Raw genomic sequence first — 25,848 nt, forward strand, 5'->3', positions numbered from 1 at the left:
GGCAGTTAAGTGCTTTGAAGCTCTGACGAATGCCTCAGCAACAACCTCTTGATTCCCTTTCCCTTCATTCTGACATCACACGGTACATTAAGGATGTCAGACACACAGAACAGGAAGCTGTGCTACCTGCTCAGACAGAAATAAACTGTACGGCCTGTATGATAAACATGGCACTTTAATATTTGAGTCACGGCTGAATAATTAATAGCCAGCAGCAGCGTTATCTCTTCTACAGTTTTAACTGCAAACGACTGCTGAAATGTCAAAAACCCAATGAGCCCTTGTGCTTGGCTTGGACACTGCCTTCATTTCAGGAGGATGATCAGCTCATGCTCATTACATTAGCCTCTCTGCTAATCTCATCAGCTGTACCACTCGTCTCTTCCTTCTTCCTTTAGATTTGAAAACCAAAACAGCATTCAAAACAGCGCCACGGGAGAGGCTGTGTGCAGTGTATTGCAGTCTGACGGGCTGATTTGCTTTCAGTCCAGCAGGGAAAAACCCTGGAAGCATCAAGGTCTCAGCTCTGCCCTTCAACCTCTTCTCTCAGACTCCTCTTCCCCTCCCTGACACAGAAGCACTGAGTTCACACACACAACAACAACAACAACAACAACACAATCTCAGGTGCCAAAGGGCTGATTTGATCCACTCTTTGATAAAGTGCACCCACTCTGCCTGTGCAGGTTCCCTTTTCTTGTCACTTACACACACACACACACACACACTCAGACATACAAACAATGCAGCATCTCATCTTACATGCTGCTCTTCTTCCGAGGGGAGCTGACGGAGCCCTTCCTGTGCTGGCTGAGGGAGCCCCCCATGGCAACAGCCGAGTCTGTGTGTGTTTCAGGTTGAACACAGATTCTCCGTATACGTCCCCGTTCTCCTCCAAAGGTTCACCTCTGCCTCTCCTCCAGACGGTCCGTCTCAACGACAGAGCGGCACAAAGGACTGCTTGTCATGTTACTATTTAACCAGCCAACCAGCCTTTTCCTCTACGAGGTCATTCTCTTTTCTCTGTTGATGCTATACGGTCTAAATACTCAAGAGTAATACTCATCACACATGAATAGCTGGCAGTCCCGCCTCCTTGCTCTGCTTCTCCTCACCCTTCAAAATCTCTCTCTCTCTCTATCTCTTACAAGCACACACACACACACACACACACACACAAGATGCAGATTACATTCACTTGTCAGGCAGGCAGAGCATAGCTTTTATAAGGAGAAAGACAGAGGTGGTGTGTGTGTGTGTGTGTGTGTGTGTGTATGTGTGTGACAGGGGTTGTTTAAAGCGCACTAAATCCATAGGGGGTGGATGTAGAGAGAGAGTGTGTGTGTGTGTGTGTGTGTGTGTGAGTGTGTGTGTGTGTATGTCAGTGTGTCATGGGGGGTATCTGGCAGGGGTGAGAGCATTGTTCAAGCGTGAAAGAGTCTCTTCTTTGTTAGTCAGCTGAATACCAGATCTGAGATCCAGAGGGGAGAAATGGAAGATGATGGCGGGAGAGTTGGTGGCATTAAAACAAAGTCCCACTTGTTGTGCCACATTCCCACTACCTGCTGTGACCTAATACCCACCCCTGCAGCCCCATTGAGGTTTAGCATGACAATACACACACACACACACACACTGTCAGAGCTCTGCTTGTTTGCATACATTAAGACAATTACTGCATTGTGACTTCTAACCCAGATACAAAACTTGTACACACTTAAAATCAGGCCAAACAATGCAATCAGTGTGACGAAAAAAAGGCTTTTTGAGAAAAGCTGATGTATAAACATGTGAAGAGCTATTTAACCAGCAATGTAAGAGTTAACCCTCTTGATGACTAAAGAAGGAGATCATAACTATGACTCAGGCCTGAGAGGCTTTAGTGCATAACTCCCTCACACTGAGACGAATCACATGACTCACTGTGGAGCTCCCTCATTACTGAAAGACCTTCATCACAGTTCAGTCACAAACAGCATTCAGCACACTATTTACCATGACTGATGGTATGAATATGTAACGCTGACTTAGTCAGTTTAAAGTAACGTTACAGCCACGTGACCGTTCACGTTACTCTGGCCACTTGCTAGCTTAACGCCAGACTTGTTAGCGCCATAAATAACGAATAAATACATTAACAATTCAACAATGTAGCAAATAGCTCTGAACTGTGGCTTAAAAACAAATGCCAAAACATATATAAGAGTCTAACTTGCCTCATGTTTGTTGTCCAATGTTGCAAGTGATGCTGTGTTTTCCACACGACTGCGCATGCTCGAGTGACTTACCATAGTAACGATGTTGTGGTTGTAAGTTAACCCCCTCCCTGTTTGATTATGACTTACTATTACTTTGTAAATTATCCAGTTTGATTCGGATGCTCAATGTGCGGTAATTATGTCGTATTTTCTGGCTGTTATGTCCTATAGTCAACATAATACAAACCCTAAAAAGGCTGCAGATCAATTTATTGTGCTTTCAACTTCAGAAAAAGCATGTTTACAATAAACTCAAAGAACACAAGAAGACAATTGTAATGTTTTTATTATGGCACGCACAACATGTTACCATTTTCATAAGGTATGTATTTAGAAAGGAGACAATTCGTTTTTTTGGTATGTATCAACTTTTTCGTATCAAGTGCAATAACAGAAGGAGCCAGGGACCATCAAGATCCGTTTAACTGACACACAGACAGAGGTGAAGTCCAAGGAAAGGGCAACATGATAATTTAGTATTTAGTGCATTTCTAAAGGAAGACAAATGAACAAGCCTATTATTCATGTATTGTGCGGATGATACAACCAGAGGGTCAGGGCTCTAGTGGTGGGGCCCTGACAGAGAGGTATTTGTAAAGTTAAACAGAGATTCTCAACTTTGTAGTCTGGACCTCATGTTGCAGATTTGTGGTATTTAGTCCATTGATATGTTGATTTTTGTCAAATAAATTGACATGCTTTGAAACATAATTTCTATATAGTCTATGCATCATGCTCGTTATATCAAATGCAGAGGATTTCAAGCTCTCTTATTGCTGGGTTCATGAGAATTATGAACATTGTGGCACCTAAGCATTGGGTCAGGACCAGAACATGTGGAGAAACCCTGCTCTAACAAAGCAAAGAAGTGCCTGCGTTACAGAAAATGACTATACGTCACCTTGCTACAGAGACAAACATGTACCGTTTGGCCCTTAGATAATACAAAAGTTAGAGAACGTGAGATGCTACTCTGTATTTAAATTTTATCATATTTTAGAATAAAGAATATGCTGCTGAATGGAATTACAGAAAGATGCATTTTGAGTCAAACATGGTGAAGGAGGAATGGCACAGACCTTGGGGAGAGAAATTGAAACAGGTCTTTCTGAACAGTTTATAACATACAAACTGTAGTCTCTCTCACACACACACGCACACGCACACGCACACACACGCGCACACACACACACACACTTATTTCTGTCCCAAATCTTCATTTGGATCCCTTCTTTTAGAAACTGGTGTAGATATGATCAGAATTAAATACATATAGCAAGTGAAACAAAAATAATGTTAGAAGGCGAGATGAACTTTCAATGACAGTGTCAGTGCAGAATTACATCTGGGAAATGAAAAAGAACATTATCGTTATATTGCACACATGTAGGAGTAGCAACCCTGGGTTTAAAGTGGCCTTAGTGTTGACAGAAAAACAAATATGGCTGCCAGGGGACAGAATATCAACCTTGATTTTCCTTCAGAACCTAAACATTTTAGTTGACCAAATGAAACCACTGGACCTGCGTATTTATAAAGGTCTCATGTTTGGCTAACGGAGGTTAAACACTTATAGTTTATTATAATTATAAAGCTACATGTCCGATCACATCGGGCTGGGAATTATATAAAATAGATTACAATCAATTTGAATTATATTCTGGGATTTTTAAATATATTCTTATTGTGCATAGAAATACCAGCTTTGACGGCCAGTTTGTAAACCAATGTGGTAGATATTATACTTGTTCATTTTAAACAAGTACTGTGTGCGTCTACTGTTTATCGTGATAATTATTTTTTCCATATTATTCAGCTTCAGCTTGAGGTATAATATGTCAACACCTGTTGGTTAAGTGAAAGTGCAAAGCAAAAGTCAAATAAAGAATGACTCACAAAAGACAGAGAAATGCATCCAGGAGCATGACAGGGATGTTTGGGTGGATTTGAAACAACTATCAGACACCAAACCCAGTCCTGCACTGGGAGTTTAGGCACCACTAAGAAGCCACCGCTCCCTCAAATGAAGGCCGACTGTCTCATCTGAGCCGAGATCACCCGACTGCAACCAATCGGTCTTCAGCGTCGAGGGAGGGGAGGCCGGGGCACCCAGACGGTAAGGCATCTTGGAAGACGATTGTGCGGCCTCTGGCTCTGACAGCTGTCCTTCCTTTTGTCACTTTCAGGCTACTGTCATTGCTACAAAGCAAGTCAACTTTCATAAAACTGTATTACTGGTGTGACTGTTCAATGGCCACACCTAGCTTGTCGTAGATCTCCTTCAGCAGCAGGAGAGCAGTATCCTCAGATTCCCTAGTAGACAGAGAGAGAAGAACATCATTTATTTTAAGGATAGATTTAAGTCAGGCACGTAAAATGGGATACAACAAAGAGAAAAACATCAAAACCGCACAATAACAAAGGTCACAATAACTATGGTCCACGTGTATCCATGACTCACCAGTAGCACAGATGAGACTGGATGGCAAACAGGTACTCGTTGAAGCTCTCGATAGGTTTTTCCTGAAGTACGTAGTCGATCCTTCGTCCTCCATTCAACATCCCCACTTTAATCTCAGGCTGCTCCGTCTGCTCTGCTGACACTGAGGACTCTGCCTCGTCACACACTCCTGCTGCGACAGAATACAAAAAAAAAAAGAAAGAAGATGAAGCTGCACAGACAGGCTACAGACAACAAAAAGACAATAGCCAGCAGCTATTTGTTTTGACTCGGACTTCTTGGTAAAACAGGAACAGATGAGATAATAGACAGGAAGGAAGAGAGTGTCTGCTGTAGATGTTGTAAGAAGATACTTTGATGGAATAACAACCACAAAAACTGTCTTTGTGATTGTTTAGAAAACCACTGCAGAACGCTTTTTTGATTAGCACTGAATGGATGTCTCCTATATCAATTAACATCAGACTTTTGACCTGATGTTGTGTTTATGCACTCACCCACAGGTGCAAGTATGAGGTTGAGTAAATGTCAGTAAGATGGGTTAGTTTTGTGATGAGTTGGTATGTTAAAAATGTAAATGTTGTTTTAAGAGTGATCTCGAGAGGGCTCTCAACAAAAACCTTCTGATGAACTCTAAACTGCTGGCTGCTTGATTATCATATTTTCTACCTCTGCATTTACTATCTTGTAATTTCGGACATTAAAACCATGAACATCTTACTCTCAAATTACATATTACTGTGTCGACTATGCACTATGTTACATTATACTAGAGTCTCGTGTTTGGGATCTTATACCACGATACAACAGGTGAAGGTTGTAAGGATTGTAAACAAAAAGCTATAAGTCCTCGTTAACATATAGAGTGGAGAGTAGGACACAAAGGTTATTTTGTGATGCATTTGTCTGTTCTAACAGCAGCTGTATTCCCCGTGACTCATTTAATAAACTGACAGACTAATAAGTACAGGTTCTGTAGAAAAGGGCAGGACGTGTACCTGCATGTAGCTACAGACCTGCTACTGATGATTAACATCACCTGCTGTGAACAACTGTGATCAATTCCATTCAACTGTTCCCGTTTGTTCAGAACATACAAGAATGCACCATGGGCAAATTCCTCAAGTGGTCTCTGTTGTTCGCGAAGCGGTTAGTACATTCAACCAATCGGAACTGTCAGCAGGCATGGAGGAAGGAGGAGCAGGGGAGCAGTGAGAGCCTGCGGTAATAATGACATGCTTTACATCATTGCATTTGCTCTTTGTGAGGGAGCTGACAAGACAAAGTAAACCACAGTAATCGAGTACTATTAGGTTTTTTTTACTATACATTCTGCAGGTATTGCAGCATAGTTTTAACCATTAAACAGATAATTAAAGTAATTCGTTTTGTTTCCTTTCCAGGGAAGGTAAATGTAACACGCACAATGAGAGACAAGCTTATACGGGCTTGAGTCTTACCTTGAAAGTAATGCTTATGAAGGGCCCTGGGCCACTCCAGTATTTTAGTCCAAAAGTCAGCACTTTTCTCTTCCCTCTTAGAAGAAGAAGTGATTGCCGCTGAGGCTGAAGTTCAAAAGGTAAAGTAGATAAAAGGTGAGGGAAGCAGGAGCTACCGCCAGATAGAGTGTAAGAGGGGAGGGTGGCAACGTGCAGAGAGGGGTGAGAGGAGACTGGGTTAGACACACCTTTGCACACACACATACACAAACAAATGCAAATAAAAGGGTTGTTCTACCCTGTGTCTCTTGAAGGTCTCTTTCTATTGTAGTGTCTCCTTGGTCCACCGGGGGCAGTGCAGCAACTGGTAGTCTGGAAAGGGACTGCCATGCCGTCCGTAACGATCCCAAAACATTGTTCTTCAAATCCATGCTCATACGGGTCAAGCTGTCCTTTAGTTCTATTAGACAAAGGGACACAGAGATTATCATTAAGCCTACTACACAAAGCCCACACCACAAAGAGAAAGAAACAGACAGTCATACCCAGGTGCATCCTCTTGCGGCCTTTATGATGAGGGATCAGCATGGGCTCCAGATCCACCTCTGTTACAATCATGGGCTCTAGCCGATAGGCCACAGGGTCGTACTACACAGCAATAAAGGGGATGAGTTGACTGTGAAAGATGACTTCAACGTGGGTTGTACTTTTGTATTTTCTTGAGTTCTCTGAAGCACATGTGCATGTTTATTGATGCCAAAAGTTCACCAATCGTAATAATCTTGGTATGAATACAAAATGGTGAAACTTGGACTATTATTCTTGTCGTTGTGTTTATTCAACGCTTCAGTTACATCTGGGTGAGGGTGTGCGGATGTGTGTGTGGTTGGGGGTGGGTCAATGGATGTGCGTCGATGTGTGTGTGTGTGTGTGTGTGTGTGTGTGTGTGTGTGTGTGTGTGTGTGAAGTCAAACTGTAGTTGTGCAAATAAAAGCAGGTGCAGAAGATGTGCCTGAATGTGCAGATGCAGTAAACGTGCGATGACTCACTGGATGGTAGATGTTGTAAAAGCTCTTGCAGGTTGGGAAGGTGTAGTTGGGATCAATGTGTTTGAGCCCACGAACAGTCAGGAACATTCCAATCGGAGAGCCAAAAGCAAAAAATGTTTGAGGGTGGAAAGCCAGCTGTGGGTAACCAATGGATACCTGTGGAGAGAGGATGGAAACATGAAAAAAATGTTAGATGAAGAAATCACAGCTATTCAGACTCTGAAGTGCACAACAGTGTTTACATTTAACATTTAAACTACATTTCATGACATTAGGACAACAGTCAGGGAGTGTGGCAGCAGGAAAAGGGGAGACCAGGGCTCTGACCATTCATGCAGGACGGGATGAGCACAGACACACTGTGGTGTTGGGTTGTATGTCTCAATGGGACAAAGATGGTGGCTTTAATCACCGTGGCATAATGTGACTTTGCGATGGAAACCCTATTGATCATAAAACAGCCACTATAATTCAAGTCGCCTTTATTTGTTTCTGAACAGACCAGACTGAATGTCAAAAGAACCCCCAGGCACAGAGAGATCATAGAGACCTAAGGACGAAGCCTGAGGACACCATGTGAGACACACCTGTCCCTTGGCTATGCCTCCATTGGTCTGTCCAGGGCAAGCAGGGGGAGGAGAGAAGCAGGAAGGTGATGCATTAAAGCTTTTATCTACTGGTACTCCCAAGCACAATATGTATGTATGTATGTATGTATGTATGTATGTATGTATGTATGTATACATATATATGTCCGTGTGTGGTACCTGTCCGATGCCGACGTCAAAGTACTCGTAGTCTACAGCGCTGGTGACAGACTGCGCCCTGTGGAACTGGGACTGCTGCATCGGGAATCCTGAAGACTGGTTACCATCGTGGTCGCTGTTCAATGGAGGTGGAACTTGCAACCCTTCCGGCAGATGTACTGCCCCCGTCTTAAAATCCTATTTAGATTGAGAAATATAATAAGTAATTCAAAAGTTGTCTGAACAGTAGATACTTTATGTGGTTACTCATTTGGATCATTTGGAGAGCGATCCCCCAAGCAAAAGAGGAGCTGGCCATAAAGGAAATCAGCCACATCAATCTGTTTCTCACCGACAGTAAACCAGATCCCTAAGATAGTTTTATCCTACATTGAAACACAATACATACAAAAACATGCCATCAGTCAAACAACACACATCAATGATTGTTTATACACATTCACATGGGAAAAAGTATGGAGTCATCTGAATTGTTTTGCAAATGATTGTGTTGCCTCGATCTGGACAGTGAGTGCATATTAATGCCAAGCAAAGAAACTATCCAACTAAATGTTATCCAGACGAAGTCCAGACCCAAGAAACATATTTTAAAAAGGGCATTGCAATGGTCATATGATCCAAAACAAACAAAAACTCAGTATAGTTTCAGGCTGTCTGACCTGTGAAAGCCATTTCTTCCTGACGTAGTTCAGGATCTTCTTCCGAGGTCCCAGAGGAATTCCTAAATCTTTGAGATCACCGTCTTCGCAAAGAGCCTAAAAGAAGATACACTTGTAATTAAATTACCTACCACCTTGGCAGAAAAATATTATTTTTTTAAAGCAATTCCTGAGTTAAAAATAGTCGGGGATTAAGGTTACATGAAATATTCCATATTTGTTCAGTCTGGTACCACTGACTCAGTGTTTACTATTCTAAAGCGATTTACCCTGATTACTCTTAAATGTGCATGTCCATTATCTGTGTGTACGTGCATTACCAGTGACTCCATGTCTAGGTTTTCTGCCTGAAGGGTATCCAGGTACTGCTGTAGGCCCAGTCTGGTCAGAGTCTGCTGCAGTGTGTCACAGTTCAGATGTAAGTGCTCACCAGAGGGCAGCTAAAGCACAGGGAGGGAGAAAGAGGAGCAAGGAAAGTGGATTTTATTATCTACATGAAGAAAATCTATCTGTACACTGGTGTTATCTTTTACTATGAATGTCATCGTACACCCTCTCTGGCTTCTGATCCAGTCCTCTGATTGGTTAGCAGATCAAACAGGATCAGCGAACCTGAGGAACGAGAGATGAGAAGGGAAAAGGTTTAAAGTCAGCATATTGATGACTTGTGACTGTGTGTGTTTCTTTGTTTGCACATGTCTTACCCAGGCTATGGCCCACTACTGAAACAGCCCCATTGAACTCTGAGTGTCTCTGTTTAAAGAGGGTGTGGAGCGTGTTGATCTCTGAGGCCACTGTGTCCACTATGGTCTGGCAGTATGTGGGGCTGTTGTAGAAAAACAGGTCCAGCAGGGTGTCGTTGGTGAAATGTCTCAGCCTGCTGATGCTGGGTAGAGTGATCCTCTGGATGTCCCTGGAGTAGAGGGAAAGGGAGGGAAGACAGAGTTAGACAATGTTCTGCAAGTACTGGAGACATACTACGTAGTATTGCACAAAAGCGGGATCTTGTTTTGTTCGCTCTCTGTCTCTCTCCATGCTTACTCGTCCACACCAGTGGCATCCCCGTGTAGAGCGCTGTGCCAGTTGACTGGGAGGAACTCCACTCTTCCTACCTCGCCATCCTGCTGAGCACGCTTATAATGAGAGGCCAGGAGGGACAGGGAAGCACTCCTGAAGTCATTTACTGGAGAGACAAGAAGAAAAAGAGTCATACAAACACACACAGATATATATACATATACACACACACACACACACACCCACACACACAAAACTCACACCTACCGCACTGTATGATGGATCTGAAGCGCAAGTCACATGCAGGGCCGATGCCATGGACCATAAAGACAAGGTGGTCCACCTTTTCAGGTTCACCTGAGAAAACACACAGAAATACGTCTAAACTGCGGGTAATACTTTGTTAAATGAGCGTATATTCTAGTATATTTCTCACTGGTACACACATAGACACACACATACCATCAGGTATTTCTACAGAGATGTTGTTCACTCCCCTCTTGACTGTGCGAGGCCGTCCCTGCTCCGAGGGGGAGGACGCCCACTCATCCTGCAATGCTATTGGCTGATACTGCATTATAAGCTGAGAGAGGAGCATGAAAGTGAAGGAGAAGATGATTATTAGAAGGAAACAATGTACCTGATTTTAAACAAACTAGAAAAACCATTGTGTGACTTTATCATCTATTTAATTATAGGGCACATAGTGATGTACATTAAAAACCGGCCTGACCTTGGGATTGTGTAAGATGACAGACTCTCCGTTGGGAAATTCCACTTTACTTTTCCATTCGTCCAAGGTCACTGCTATCATATAGGCGTCCTGAAAAATGAGAGGAGAGGGGAAGGAATCCAAGACAAACAGAGGAGAAGAGTTAGTGAGGAACAGGCAAAGTTAGGGAAGAGAATAAAGACAGAAGTTGCAGCAATGAGCAGTGTAGTGGGGGGGGGGGTTCAGGGTCTGTGTCAGACTACCTCCAGTCTCTTGCTGACGTCCTCGGAGTAAGGCAGGAACCTGGTGTCTTTGTCTCCTTTATAGAACCAGGTACAGCGGCGTACTTCAGTGGGGCCTTGCTCCCAGTACACAGCGTAGCGCTTCCTCTCCTTGACATGTACGTCATACCGCTCTCCCTCCACAGCTATCACCACATCATCCTCCCGGTCTCCCACTGCACAGTACATGGATGTGGGGAAGGCGTGTGATTATCAATGAACAGGAGATATTCAATGTGTTAAAGAAAATAGCCCCCGTACATTACCCCCTGAAAAGGTACTGTCGATGAAGCATAATGAGCCTGAAACCTTAAAACTCGCTGTTAATCCGCTTGTAACACTGAGCATGTCCTGCCAAGAGAGTAAAGCGTCCTACTGGGCACCAGGCAAGTGTTGGAAACAGTAATGTTTTGACATTGTATCTTCTCACGGCTGTTTATAGTTCCACATACCCAATTACACACACCTTTATAAATAGCGTACAGCATATAATGTACATGTAACGTATATACACATGCTTACCAGCGTGGCAGGCCCTATCTAGCTTGTCAGAGTCTTCTCTGCTGAAAGGAAGCCAGGAGGTGTTGTCATCGGCCCGTCGACAGAAGAACCAGTGAGGCTGCACTTCTTGATAAGGAGCAGGGACCGACTCCGTGTCCACCATCTCAAAGGAGGACGTGGAAGAAGGGGAGGCCTCATCCACTGCAGGCGACACCTGGAGAAAAATGATGTTCAATCAATATTTCTTCTTCTTGTCAGCAGTATTGCTCAGTTAAAAAGCAAATACCTGCTATATGCAGTACACCTGGGTATACACCTGTTCACCGCTGTCCCAGAATAAGACAATATAGAAGTCGGAGCTCCTATCGAGGAACTTGAGACCATGAGACAAAGCAAAGGACAATTGGGACAGGAAAGGATCAGGCCTCCCCTTGGCCAGCAGCACAAAGCCCTGTTTTATTCTATCCCCCTCCACAAGATGTCTCTTGTCTCTTCTTCTTTCCACAACTGATCCAACTACAGCTGGTAAACAACCTTTTCCCACTGAATATCTTACATTCACAAACAATGCCGCCAGTACGACATCTGGTACTCCACTGCTCCTGTTTTAGTGTGCTGAAAGAGAGAGCCTGCCACTGCTCAGCACAACAACAAACACCCACATTACACACAACTGCCAAATCAGCAATACGAGGTGTCAAGATATGAAATAAGATTTAGAGTAAACTGTGAATGGAGCACCCTTCCTAAAAATAAAATCTCCTTGCAAGTAATACCTTCCTGTTTGCACTGCCAGCCTTAAGATTACAGACTATATGCTGGATATTTGTTTTTTTAACGCAAAACAAAGGCTAAGTTCCTTTAGCAACCTTCAGGAAAGAGATTCATGGTACTCCATCCAGGCACATGTATGTTTCCATCTTCCATTACATTGATATTAGCTCTGAACACTTGCACTTGTTTCCATCTGAAAAGAGTGATTTATATCTCTAACACAACTGTTGTGACAGAGTATTTGATCACTTGCATGGTGTTGAAACTATACAAGGTGTCATTGTATGTTGCTTCTGTCAAATATTATAGCTTATAGGCTTTCCCTGATCACAGCTCAACCTAGTCCAAGGACTGAAAATAGATTATTGGAGATAACACATTGAGAGTGTACTTTAATCAACAACTAGGACACAAGTAGCCTTCTATGCACCTCCAGCTGATCAATGAGAAACGATGATATGACTTTAAATGATCTTTAATGTAGTAGATAACCTATGGACAGTGTACTGCAAAATGATGATAACTCTGACAGGTCAGACTGGATCTATTTTCTGTACAGCACCATAGATTTCTAAATTATTCTTGAGACAATGAACATCAATGATTCATTGTCAATTTCTCCAATATATTTTTCATAATAACAATTCCTTATTATCTTTTTGTTATGAAAAAAGACCATAACACTAAAAAATATGCACAAGATCTGTGTGTCTGTGTTAACGTCAGTTTCCCATCCATGTGTGTTATCTCTTACCTAAATTTAAAACCAAAACTAATCCCAATATCTTCCGTGCTTAACCATAACTTTACCTAAACCCTAATCATGGAGCAACAGGAAACAGACTTTGACAAACAACAGTTATATTCAAAAAGTCCCACACGCACCCTCACCTGATCCTCAGGCTTGTTCTCTGTTGCCACAGTCTGAGTGGGGTTGTCAATCAGGTCTCGGGTGTTGACGTTTGGGGCAGCCTGAGATAGACCCCCCTCTGCACCAGGACTGTCTGACATCAGCCCAAGACCTGATCCCAGACCTCAGCTCTTACCTGAGGCGGGTAGGGAGCCACACACACACACACACACACACACACACACACACACACACACACACAGGAGCCTGTAATGAACTCAGCTGCACACAAATAAATGATAGCAAAACAGAGGATTAAAACACCATCACAACATTAACGTTAACTGACGTTGAGTTAGCACTTAAGGATTTCTTGATACTGTCTTGAACAAAACTAATGCTAACGCATAGTTCTCGTTAAGTGTCACAATCCCATCCTAGAGGTTGGTAGAGGATCATGCTAGATATGTTAGCTAGCTGAGTTAGGATGAGCTCCCGGACTCTGGTTTTAGGTTCTCCGTCTTCACATCCTGTTGGTGTTGTGAACGTTGTAGTACTAGTAACAGACAACGGTCGACTCAAACTCACCGACAGTGAACGCGGAGGGTTTGTATTCGTTGTTTAGCTCAGTCTAGCTCGGCTAGCCAAGGACAGTCTCCTGTCAAACGACAGCTGGTTACAGTGTTTTCGGAAATATGAGTATTATGAGCTCAGACTGCATTGACGCTCACAAACGACCAGACTAACGGACAAATAACGGTTTAAAACAACGACGTCATTAATGACAGTGTTTTCTGTGGAGCCCGAGTGTTCAATGTGTGATGATAAGATAGTGAAATACGGCTGAAACACAGCGTCCTGGGTCCAATGTCCGGCTTTTGTATACAATAATAAAATCCTACATTTCCTTCAGATCATTATTCCGCTGTAACACAAAGTAGTTATGAGTCTGCCAACCTCTGAATCAAACACAGTCTCTGAAAACATCCCGTATAGTACAAAATAAACAAATATTCCTGCATAAAATTCAAATTTACAAGGAACAAGTGAAGGCGACATGAAGCAACACAGCGTCACCAGGCCACCGCCCCCAAATATGAAGCTGTTGTGTAATGATTTTGATTATTGGTTTTATTCTGCTGAGAACTCGGGAGACGTACAAAGGTCGTACGTAACCCATGTAGTTGAAGGTAAAAATAACTTAAAATAATTTATAACTTTTCTTTAAATTCAGTAAACGGGATGTTTTTTTTGAGGTGCAGGACTTATATTGTTATAGCCCCAACTATATATATATATATACACTTTATTTTTTACCAATGATACAGCGGATTTTATGTTGGTGATAGTCAGAATGAGGATTTTTATATTAAAAAAATTCCACTGCAGTACTATTTTGTCAAACACTTAGTATAGTGTATATATGTATATACTTAATATTTAGGTTAATATTCAGCTGAGAGGTGGAATAGAACTAGGGAATGCCGCCTAACATACTGTAAGCCTAGATGTTATTTTGGAGTGTCAATCAATACAACATGGCATTATTGCCAAACTAAACAGATCACCTGCTCAGCCTAACGCAGAAATGTTAACGATTGGTTTGGCGTGAGATATGCCCAGGTATGTGTGATATGTGACAGTGTAGGCCTCTTACAATCATATCTTGAGAGATCGACACACCCATTTTTGGCAGGTTTACTGTGGTTGTATTTTCGGTTTGCTGTCTCATGTGAGTCTAACATAAAGAGGATTCACTAATAAGGAATTCATTACCTTGGATTGCAGTAATATGTGCGGTTTGTATCCCTCTGTTTCCATGAAACCATGGATACATAAATTCCCTGAATGAACCTTGTGACATTTGTAACATGAGGTACTTTTTGTCAAAAGTTGTGTGGTTCACAGACACACCCAGTCTAACAAAATGTGAGAGAGGTGAAGAGTAATGAGCCTGTGTGGAGCAATAAGAGGGTGTGGCTTTTTCACTCAGAGAGAACAGATAAGCTTGAACGAATTGTCCTTGCAGAGAGGGGCAGGAGTCACAATCCTGAACAGACAGCCATTTACTTTCACTCTGCTGGGCTCTCTTAACTATCCAGCTGCACGATTCTTCTCCCTCTCTTGTGCATTCCTTCAGCAGTTTGAAGCAAGACTTTGAGGGGAAGCGGCTTCCAGCACAGAGAAGGAAAAGCACAAGAGGAAAGCTCAGGAAAAACTATAACTCGCAGCCATGAAGGACAAAGTGAAGAAAGGAGGAAGAAATCAGGCCAAGGCTGGTGAGGAAACCCTGTAATGTGTTTTTCTTTTCTGTTCCTATGTCTATGTGTCTGTCTTCTTGTTACACTTCCCTCTTCTTCCCTTTTTCATGGTGCGTCCCCGCTGGAGAATGTAAGGAGGGTGGGAGATTTAGCACTGCACTGCTGCTCTGAACATGGCTGCTGCTATTCTTTCACCAACTTTTCAATCTGCTCCGCACTGTAAAGTGTTATGGTTAATGTATACACACAGCGCATGCTGAGATCAACCTGAAATCCCTAGACAAACTGTAAAAGCTCAGTTATGATCCTTTAAGGACAAAGAAGACAAAGATTAGCTTGTATTAAAATCTCTGTACACAGCAGTTTATCCTGTAAAAAAACACTCCCATATATTTCCCAACCACCCTATCTACCTCATAATTGCTTCTCCCATTGCCACATTCCTATCTGCCTTTCTTTGAACTTCTGCCTCTCCGCCTTCACAAGACAAAATGATTGAATTTAGGAAGAGTCAGTGTTTGCCCGTCTTCAGGTGGGATTGCCTTGACTCTTTGAATCTTTGGGCACAGCTGGATTTACAGCTTAATTTAATTTAACGTGACTATATTACATATAGAGTAGGAATTCTTTCAGCTTGTTTAGTTTATGGCAGACGTTCTCAATTTTTTTTTCAGCCAAAGACCCCTTCCCCAAAGACCCCCTCACCTATGTCCCTTGGAATAATTTGATTTAGTCTCTTTCTTTTTTATATTCTGTTCTATGAACTATTATAGATTGAAAGATCAAAATATAATTTATTGACATATGAAGCCCTTTGTAAAAATAGATGTATTAATTTTGTATATACTGATAATTATAAGATAATAAATCTGCAAACTTTTTACAGACACCCTGGCAAAGTGCCATGGATCCCTGGGGGTCCCCAGACCCTACTTTGAGAATCACTGGTTCATGGTACAAGCTAACCTCAGAAATAAGTGCCAACGTAAACTCGGCAGGGCTGAAAGAAATGCTGTTTTCGGTTGTAGTAAGGCAGCAATCCAAATACAAAAGAGGCTCATCCAATCCTGCAGAGAGGAGGGACCTTCTTCCAGCCAATCGTGAACAGGGAAGCTATTTTTTGGGTGGTCTCCAGTGGTAAAGTAGTCCCAGATTGACAGCAAGAGCTGGGGATTTACTGTAGAATGAACACAAATCTTCAGAGATGAGTGCAAAAAAAAACATGCCAACGGTGTTGTATGTATAACATGTGCACGCATCCATGAACGCAAGCTGGCTCTACTACCGAGCTTTAGGTTTATTAATATATGAGACTTAGCATTCTGTTGTCTCCTCATGTCAGCACTGGGTGTGGTGGTTGTCCCATCTCCATGTGGTGACATGAAGGCTAGGAGTCAAAAGCAACAGGTTTAGTCACATTGTAGGTTACTGCACACGCTGGGACCTGCCCTCCCTCTGGTTCTGTGAGTAAAAAAGCAGACACACCCCACTTTCCCTTCCTCTTACAGTTACTTGCATAATTTTACTGTCGCCCTCAGGCACTCTCACAAACACAGACTCTTCACTCCAGTTCATAATAATTTTAGAGATTAATGTTCTTGTTTGATTCTCAACAAGAAACCATTCTCATTTATTCATGCGTTTTCTACAGCAGCTACAGTGAGCTGGGAACTATCCCAGCATGTACTGAGCAGAAGGCAGGACAACTAGAAAACCTATTTGCTTGTCCAGTGCAGTGCTCTTTATCCTTAGTTAGTTTTGTGTCTTCTTCAAGCAGATGTAATGAGCCTGATTGGTGGAAAGGATGCCGTTGACATTAAGCAACACGATGACACATTGTTCCCTGTGAAGATCCAGGGAGCCGGAGTAGAGCCATTTGAGCTGCAGGTACAAAGCCAGACTGTTGTTTCCTCTCTGATCCCTAGTGTTCACTAATTTGTAAATAACAAGATGGAAACTAACAGTTTTTATTGGCAGGCATAATCTATATTTGGGCATTACTGTGTTGAACCACGTGTCTTTGTAGGTCCATGGATTTTGGCTTGTTCAAGATGCAGTAATGACTCTGCTTTCGAGGGATGAGGTGTGTCCACGTTCCAACTTTTCGCTGGCATTCGCTGGTACGACTCTGGATCCCCTTGCAGAACTGCAAAGCCTTAAGGGCCTTAAACCAGGAGCCATCCTTCGCCTGGTGGAAGGTGGGTTTCTTTGAGAGCCCTCTCTTTTAGTTCAGCTTCATGGTCAATCTACATGTTGCGCATGCTTTTCTTAAATAACTCAGATGTCAGTACAGTTTTGTCTTGCATGTATTTTAATAGGATAATTGTGTTTAGAATTTATTCAATATCTTCATAATGAGTTTTGACACAATTGTTTGAATCTTTAGCTTTTTAATAATAATCTAATAATACTCTATAAGTTGTTTGTCTGGCCTTTTAACAATATAGTTGTATACTCTCTCACATGTGCACCTATGTTTCTACATATCTCGGGTCATTTATGGTGTAATAATTAATTATAGAATTGAATAGAATAATCCAGTCCACGTTTTCATCACACCCATCACCCTTTCCATTTCACACACACTGAAGTCTCTCTCACCTCAATGTAAAGCTGACTCACCTTATCTGAGTCATCATAACAAGGTTTATAGTTGCAGAGATATCAAGTATGTGCCAACCAATTATTCAGTCTCTCACCAGCTAGCTGTTAAAATACTGCAACATATTCTGCAGCCAATGTGTTATGTGCAGTATATATCCTGTCAGACTCTTGTATGAGTATGCGCCATTGATTAATTGGTACCTAACATACATATAAAAATCCTTTAATTCATTTTATGTCACGACAACCTAGAGCAGAGTATTTGTCCTGTGCATTATCGCTGTTTAAGAAGAGCGTCCACAGTTTCATGAAGGCCAGTGCAATCTCTATAATACAGCCGTGTGTCTTTCCAGAACCCTACACCGCCCGCTCAGCCAGACACCATCTGGCTTGTGTGCTTGAGCTGCTGAGAGCATCTGGACCTCAGGATGCACTGAGAGAAGGACGCTCACCAAGCATACTGGAGACACTCACACAAACACCAGGTACACACACTTTACACTTAGACAAAAGGGTAATTCAAAGAAACAACAATTGACAAACAAGCTCATACTGAAGATCTCCTTTCGTTACCTGTGCAGACTCCAGCTTACCGAATGGAAAGAGCCTAAAACGCTCTTTAAGCAACACAAAAACAGAAACAACCAACCAGGATGGAGCGCCCCCTGAGTACCTCCTCCCTGGTTCCTCAGAGAGACCACTCATGGCCCTGCTACCACACAGCTCCCAACCAGAGGTACGTAATCACCTGGAATCTTGTTTCACACTAGGCCAGGCCTCATTCATACAGGCACACTGACTCTGTGTGACTTTATATCCGTCTCATCAGTCCCCCAGCTACCTGAAAGACTTGTCTCTCAGCTGTTGGAACCCGGCTCCAGGACACAGGAAGCTGCAGGGAGACTTCCTGTACATCACTGTGGTGACAATGGAGGGACGACGGTGTGAGATCACATCCTGTCCTAAAGGGTTCTTCCTCAATAGGTAAAGATATTTTTATTTCCGTTTCATGGCTGCAATAACTTATAGTAGAAAATGTATAAAAAGGCTAATGATGGGCCTAGCTGTCTTATTTCCATTATGTTTGAATAAACTTATGTGTAAATAATTGAACTTTAACTACATGAATGTTTCAGTTTAGTTATCAATTATTTTCAATTATCTTCATCTCAGATCTACAGAAGAAGTATTTGATCCTCGTCCTGCACAGTCTTCCCCAGTTTGTCACAGTTTCACCGACCTGCTCTGTCACATCAGCCCTGCCTTCAAACAAACTTTGACCACGTTAAAAAACAGGTAACATTACTACCTATACATTAAGGGAGCATGAATACTACAGTATTTTGCCAGAATCCAGAAACAGTGGGGCTTCAAATTCAAATCATTAAATGATCATAGTGACTGATAATGTCAACGTTTCTTCCTTCAGGTCTCAGTTACCTCCAGTAGAGGGGATGCCCACTCCTTACCACACACTGAGCTGGCTCGGGCCTTCCTGCGCCTCTCGCACTCATAAAAACACCTTCAGCCGACTGGGAGTGGATGAACAGTCAGCAACACAGGTTATTTACAACACAGCACACAATTGTTTGTTGCTACTTATTGGGTAGCGTGCTGGTGGCAGTGATAGTATGTGTAACTATGTGTGATATGTGTAGGCTCCAGACTGGAATGAGGAGTTGCAAGCTGCCAGAGATCTTCCACATGGCAGCCTGGAGGAGAGGCTGCAGCGGGACAGAGCTCTGCTCCAGGTAACCAAGAAAAACAGTTCTCTTATAACAGGACTCTTATCACCTGATTTCAGCTTCTCCCCCTCTAATCTTCATTTTTGTTTTGTTCAGGTTAACGGTGCATTTGTTAGGGTTGTGATGCAGGGGGCAGAAACTGTTGTAGATGGCTTTGTGGAGCCAGTGAATGGAAACCCTGATGACCCAGCTTTCCTGTTGGGCGGCCTGTTCATGAGCCAAGGGGCAGCAAACGCAATGTTTGGAGGGGACAGGGGTCGCAGGTGAGAGCAAAACACATGTTCAATGACGAGGTACTATAGATGTAAAGCCACTTGCTCTCAATTGTATATGTTGTTATATGCTTGCAAAGGATTAAAGGAGGTTTTGTTTCACTTTCAGAACGACATTGATTTTCTCACAGATTATCCAAATGTTTCCCCATCTTCTACTTGCAGGGCTGCTCAGAGGCTGGAGCTTAAAGGAGTACAGGCCTACAGTGACATTGTGGGGCTGCAGGGGCTGCACACTCTACCTACAGCCATTGTAGACTACAGAGGAGTGCGTCTGTCTGCTCAGGCTCTGGCCCCTGGGTTGGAGGGCTCAGAGCAGGACCAGCCAACTACTCCCGCCTCAAGGTAGTGGACCCATTATTCACCAATCCACAGTGGTAGTGATGTCACACAGTGAGGCAGACATTTTTGTGTTTTTAATCTGCTAATTGTCTTCTTCTTTTGCTCTATAGAGGCTTGCTGTACGGGGTAACTGCAGGACACCAAGAGTCCCCCCAACGCAGACGGCTCCTAGAGCTCTTGGCCATGGCTGCCAAATCTCTCTCTCTCCAGAGACATGTTGTTGTGGGGCCCAACGATCACAAGGTACCACTGTTCACCTCAGTGGACGCTCAGGGACTGTTGGGCGCTGATGGGAGGTTCTACATACTGGATGTGTTCAGGATCTTCCCAGCTGATGCCAACTTCTGCCCAGAAGTGGAGACAGAAGGCCAGACAGTCAATGAAGAAGAGGAGAGTAATAAAAGCTGTGAAGAGGACGAGGAGAAGAAGGGTTGTGTAAAAGAAGGTTGGCCAGAGAATTATCGATCAGATTCTGGGCTTCCAAGGAGCTTCCCTCACGGACTCTGTCGACTGAGGCCAGAGCTGGTGCAGGCCTTCACCCAGCACAAGTGAGTTATACATGAAATAAAAACACTTTGAACTCAGTTTTAAAAGTTTTAACAACAAGTTGAAGTTTTGCTTTTTGCTTTGTTAAGACATTACCAGTTCACTCAGCGTGTCAGGGAGACGTTGGACGAGAATGGAGGCTTTGAAGAATGTGCAACAGCTTGTAAGATGTGTTTTAGTAGATAACTAACTCACTGAAAGGAAATTAAAGTTAAAGTTAACATATAGAGAACTTTGTGTATTATATATCCTGTATTTACTTGACAAGTGTTCATATGCTTGCAGGTGATTCTCGAGCCACTGAGGCAGTACGAGCTGCTTGTAAAGAAGTGGGCTCAGTCAGCGACATCATCTTTGAGATGCGCTTTAACCCAAGCATCTTCTCTCCAGGTACCATGAGAAACTACACACACTAACGCACACAGTCATATCTTTTTGCTGGAACAAAATATGACACGCGTCTTGTGTTTTGTGTTTAGAAGTATCCTTCCCTCCTGGTGAAAGTAAGTCAACGAAGCTGCAGGAGAGGTTACTGAGGGAAGCTGCTGCTTTCATCATCACACATCAGATTCCAGCCTTCGTAAGTGTTTACATACAGTACTACAATATGAACATTGTATATGTACAGCAAAACATGCAACCAACTCACAATTTGTCTGTATATGTGTGTGTGTGTACAGGTGGAGTTTTGCCTACAAAGCAATGAGGCACCAATGGATGGAGTCTCTCTAAAACAGGCGCTACACCATAGAGGCATCAACCTCAGATATCTGGACCATGTAATCACGACCATCAGCCAATCAGAACACAAGGAGGGCCTGAGACATATAATGGTGTGTTTGATTTGCAAAATAGTCAAACTTAGAAAGCACAGTTACATCATCAAGACTAACACTCCTCTCTTCTTCTAAACCAGAGATTGGTCATCGGGGAAATTTTCACCCGCTCCACAAGAAGAGTGTTCAACAGTTTCCTCCAGGTACTTTACAGTATTCTGTACATTCCTTTTCATTCTTATGTTTGCACACCTCAAAGCGAGGTGCAGGTGTGTGTCCACACAGAAAAAACACTGAAAGACTGAACTGAAGAATTTAAACTGCAGCAGAAAGACTGAACGAATAACTTCGGTTATGTCTTTGCAGGGTGTGGATGTGCCTAGCCTCTCTGCAGCTGTCAGTCACTTTCTGTGCTGCCTGTTAGTTCCTGACTTCACACCCGCACCTGTGGGGGATGAGACTAAGAAGAAGTCAAGGCGCCGTGGTCGAGGGGCCGGAGCCGGAGCCGGAGCCGGGGCCGGAGCCGGATCCGGGGCCGGGGCCGGAGCCGGGGCCGGAGCCGGGGCCGGAGCCGGGGCCGGAGCCGGGGCCGGAGCCGGGGCCGGGGCCGGAGCCGGGGCCTCTGAAAGTACGCCCTGGAGCATGCTCACAGGGGCCGAGCTGTGGAACCTGGTCTGCCAGAATGCTGCTGAAACATATAACATCTCTGACAGCCTTGGGTGAGGACACAGCATTTGTTTGTTCTCTCCCCGTGTTTGTTAGTTACACAATGGCTCAGATTCAGTGTTAGAATAACTGTACTTTTTATTTGCGACAGCTCTGGTCCGAACCACCTGGTGGAGCACTACGGCCTTCAGAAGATCTCTCTGCTCAGAGAGTTCTGTTTAAAGACTGGAGTACAGGTAACAGACATCGGTCACAACTGAAACACACATATATTAATAATGCTATAATGAGATTAAATTGCTAAATTCCAGAGGTACTGTATAATTACAGGGGAAAGTATGTTTGTTATTTCTGTGTCTTCACCAGTTGAGACTGAGAGACTACGTCCTTGACAACCAAAATAAAGCTCCCATTGGTCCAGACGACATCCTCAACATCTTCCCTGTTGTCAAACACATTCGCATGCCAACTGTGGATGCTTCAAAAGCATATCAAGCTGCACAGAACTTCATTAAGAAGGGTGGGTCAATAAGGCCGGGTCATTTTTCTGCAAATTCATGTATCTGTAATCTTTGTGCTCAATGTGTGTTTTAGAACAAAATCTGAATGAAAAGTGCAACGTTATTGTGTGCTTCCCAACTGCAGGTCTGCTGGATCAGGCCCATGAACACCTGAAAGAAGCATCCTACTTGTTTGGTAGGGTGTGTGACAACCTGCACCTTGAGGCCTGTTACTGCCACAGTCTGTTGGCCAAGGTGGCCTTCGTGCAGGGCAAGGCAGCTGAGGTAGGCTCACTGCACCACAAGTTGTTACAGCTACATATACACATGTTGCAGCGACATAATGCAACCAAGGGAAAGGCCGAAGTGTCTGTGTCAATTTCATGAGGTAATGAAGTGATTGTAATTATTGATAGACATGAAGCTGGCCATTACGTCGTGTCATTGCTGTGACTTTCTGTGCTTCAAAGGCTCGCATCGTCCAGCTGAAAGCAGTGGTCATCAGTGAGAGAGTGCTTGGCTTTGACCATCCAAACACTATCCACCAATATGTGAGTATAGCTACACATTGTTCATCCACACGTACCGCTACTGGAAATAGAACCACTGGTCACTGTGAGATAGATGTATCCTAACTGTACCCCTGGGTCCATTACTACACATTTCTGTAGGGGTTTTATGCCATATGTGTAGTGTGATTATTATCATTTTGTTGTTATGTGTAGGCCCTGTTGGGTGTGTATGTGTTTGCTGGAGGGGACACTGCCCTGGCCCAGAAGTGTCTCCTCAGAGCTCGTCTGCTAATGCTAACAGTCCATGGAGAGGACCATCCTTACACCGCAACACTGGATGTAGGTTACGACAAGCACCCAAAAAAGGATTTCCACAACATCTTTATAAACAATTTTTACTTTTTCGACAATGGCAACTCTCTCATTGTTTTCTTGCAGGGCTGTCTTGGGTTGGTGCTGACCGGAGACCAGAGAGGTAAGTTCTTAGAGAACGCCCTCAGACTCAACACCTCCTTCTTCGGTCCCTCACATCTGCACACCGCTCTCAAGTAAGACGCCATTTATAGCACTCATATTTTGTAAAAAAATAAATAAAAAGAAAAATAAAGTTAATCTATTTTGTCCCTATTTCCTAACATCCTCACAATTTCCCTCTTTGGTTTCTTGTCCATGCAGTCGGCACCTGTTGGCCCAGTGGATGTGCAGCAAGGGAGACTACAGAAGTGCTATGAGCCATGAGAAAGAGGCCCTCACTGCTTTTACCTCCACGGTCAGTATATCAGCGTGCGAGAGCTGCACTTGAGAGAGATTGGTTGCATGTGCATGTCATCGTACGGTTATTTTCTCTCTCAGCTTGGAGAGGATCACCCTCAGTCACGCTGCAGCAAAGAGTTCCTGTGCACTATAACCCAGCAAGCGGTGAAGGTGGAACGCTCTCTCAGACAGGCAGGAGCTGACTGCACGGAGCAGACAGTGGAGGTACGTCCAGGAGCTCATGTGGTCTCTGACACCATTAACCTGTTTGAACCGTACAAAGTACAAAAAAAATAAAAAAAGTGTTTACTTACTTATCCTCTCTGTCCTCAGTGTCTAAGTCCCACATCTGACTCTAAGCTGGAGCAAATGGCTCTGCTGACCGGGATCAGAAGCGTTACACACAGGTAAATATTCACAAGCTTAAAACTTGTTGAAGCACTGTGTTGAAATGTAGCTTGAACAATATTATACTTTTTAAGCCGATACTGATATCCTAATCTTTAAAAATCCTAAATGAACGTATTGGTCGATAGCAAAAACACTTAGCATGAACAAATATTCTAATTCCTTTTAAAGAACTATGACCACGATATGTGCTCATCCGAACATTTTGCTGTTGAAAAATAAAATAGTTCTGTCTGGTGAAGTAAGGAAGTGATACAGTTTGAGACATATTTTTGCATTTCCTTGTTACTATCAGCCAACAAATACTGCTATATCTGTGATGTGACTTTATCATTGCCAATCAATTATGATACAGTAGATATAACACTTTGAAAGGTTGTCATTCTGCACTTTTATTTTTGATACTTTTTTGGTTCTTCTGGATGTTTTGTTGCTAACCTTCTCCATGATGAAAACTATGCCCCAAAAAAAAAGCAAATTATGAATAAAAATCAAACCTTTAAAATACTAAACGAGGCATAACTTTTACCTACATGTTTAAAAATGCTTTAAATAGGCCATTTGAATATTTCACACCTGTTATTGCCATTACAAAAATGTAAAAAATGTGTTTTAAACCCAACACATAGTACAAGAAACTCTAGAGAATTGTACACTAAAATCTCAAATCACCTTTTCAAACAACTGGCTGCAGCAACATGTATGTGCATTTCAATAGTGTGCTGTTAGGTAAGAAGCCACTCATGAATGTATTGTTTTCATAGAGATGGGCTCCAGGAGTATAGGAAGAAACACAAAGAACTAAAGGCAGCGGTGGCAAAAGAACTGGGATTCATAGTGACCGACGAGCTCGTCGCCTCAAAGACTGTGAATGGAGAAGAGATAAGCTCAGATCAAGAAACAGGAAGCAGGAAGGAAGCAGAGGATGGAGGAAGCCTGGCGGTGGAGGATACCAGCGAGGGCCAACAGGAGCAGACGGTGGAAGAGGCCTTGGTGAAGAATGCTGCCACTGCTTCAGTTAATGGTCATGTGGTGGAGCCAGCTGAAGTGAACGGGCATGAGGAGAAAACAGATGTAGACGCAGCAGACAGTGACAGAGCAGCTTCAGAGGCTGAGGTCAAGATAGTGAATGGGGAGTCAGAGGTCAGGGACAGCACACCAAATGACGCAAACAGCAACACAGTCAATGGGGAGATCGGATCTGATGCAACAGTTACTGCGATAAAGTCTGAGTCAGATGAGGTTAATGGTGACATAAATGGAGCTTGTGACATCGCTGTAAGCCCGTCAGTCCTTAAGAGCAAAGGAACCTGGGCAGATGTTGTTTCAAAAGCCAATGGAGGGAAAGACACAGCGGTCAACAGAGCAGCAGATAAAGTCACTGCTAATGGGACAGCTGAAGAGTGAAAATATATCAAAACAGGAAAACAGTGTTGTAGTCAAGTTTTTCCAAGTAACTGCTGTAATAGAAAACTCTTCCAGGATCCTAGAATGAATATGAAGCTAGCAGCAGAGAGTGAGGTTTTGAGTATTTGTTTTGTAGATGTTATTGCTGATGCTGGGAGAGGGTTGTACTGCTGAGTGCTGTTTTTTTTCAAAAATAAACTTTTAATCTGGTTTACCAGTGATGTGGCTTTTTTGGGGTACATGCACCCATAGTGTGGTTGCATGTAAACATGATGTGTTAAGGTAAGA

The 25,848-nt window shown here is 43.2% G+C and overlaps 2 protein-coding genes across 13 annotated transcripts; one reads left to right on the plus strand and one right to left on the minus strand.

Moving 5' to 3' along the window:
- Positions 1-2,526: 2,526 nt before the first annotated feature.
- Positions 2,527-13,663, minus strand: ddhd2 (DDHD domain containing 2). 9 transcript variants are annotated; one of them, XM_076099010.1, is made up of 19 exons: positions 13,357-13,663; positions 12,810-12,964; positions 11,166-11,358; positions 10,626-10,819; positions 10,384-10,473; positions 10,113-10,233; positions 9,918-10,007; positions 9,675-9,816; positions 9,338-9,546; positions 9,184-9,245; positions 8,954-9,073; positions 8,634-8,729; positions 7,975-8,151; positions 7,208-7,363; positions 6,704-6,806; positions 6,457-6,618; positions 6,180-6,284; positions 4,720-4,888; positions 2,527-4,571 (listed from the first exon to the last, which is right to left on the minus strand). In XM_076099010.1, the coding sequence occupies exons 2-19, from the start codon at positions 12,927-12,929 to the stop codon at positions 4,490-4,492; spliced, it is 2,391 nt and encodes a 796-aa protein (XP_075955125.1). In that variant the 5' UTR covers positions 12,930-12,964; positions 13,357-13,663; the 3' UTR covers positions 2,527-4,489. The 9 variants fall into 9 exon arrangements, with proteins under 9 accessions (XP_075955125.1, XP_075955116.1, XP_075955119.1 ...); XM_076099001.1 differs by lacking the exon at positions 6,180-6,284 and having other exon boundaries at positions 4,720-4,891; positions 12,804-12,964; positions 13,357-13,651; XM_076099004.1 differs by lacking the exon at positions 6,180-6,284 and having other exon boundaries at positions 4,720-4,891; positions 13,357-13,648.
- Positions 13,664-13,811: 148 nt separating this feature from the next.
- LOC142957292 (clustered mitochondria protein homolog) lies at positions 13,812-25,770 on the plus strand. Of its 4 annotated transcripts, none has more exons than XM_076098996.1 (29): positions 13,812-13,958; positions 14,909-15,047; positions 16,786-16,916; positions 17,056-17,227; positions 17,987-18,118; positions 18,215-18,369; positions 18,463-18,617; positions 18,807-18,929; positions 19,063-19,195; positions 19,292-19,384; positions 19,475-19,641; positions 19,816-19,995; positions 20,103-20,540; positions 20,628-20,701; positions 20,824-20,928; positions 21,018-21,118; positions 21,219-21,371; positions 21,455-21,517; positions 21,681-22,033; positions 22,132-22,216; positions 22,347-22,500; positions 22,626-22,765; positions 22,951-23,031; positions 23,206-23,331; positions 23,431-23,540; positions 23,668-23,761; positions 23,845-23,970; positions 24,079-24,152; positions 24,918-25,770. In XM_076098996.1, the coding sequence occupies exons 2-29, from the start codon at positions 15,002-15,004 to the stop codon at positions 25,558-25,560; spliced, it is 4,407 nt and encodes a 1,468-aa protein (XP_075955111.1). In that variant the 5' UTR covers positions 13,812-13,958; positions 14,909-15,001; the 3' UTR covers positions 25,561-25,770. The 4 variants fall into 4 exon arrangements, with proteins under 4 accessions (XP_075955111.1, XP_075955113.1, XP_075955114.1 ...); XM_076098998.1 differs by having other exon boundaries at positions 16,804-16,916; XM_076098999.1 differs by having other exon boundaries at positions 16,807-16,916.
- Positions 25,771-25,848: the final 78 nt, after the last annotated feature.

This window comes from Anarhichas minor, unplaced genomic scaffold (assembly GCF_050575085.1).
Source record: "Anarhichas minor isolate MPS153535 unplaced genomic scaffold, ASM5057508v1 ptg000025l, whole genome shotgun sequence".
NCBI lineage: Eukaryota > Metazoa > Chordata > Actinopteri > Perciformes > Anarhichadidae > Anarhichas > Anarhichas minor.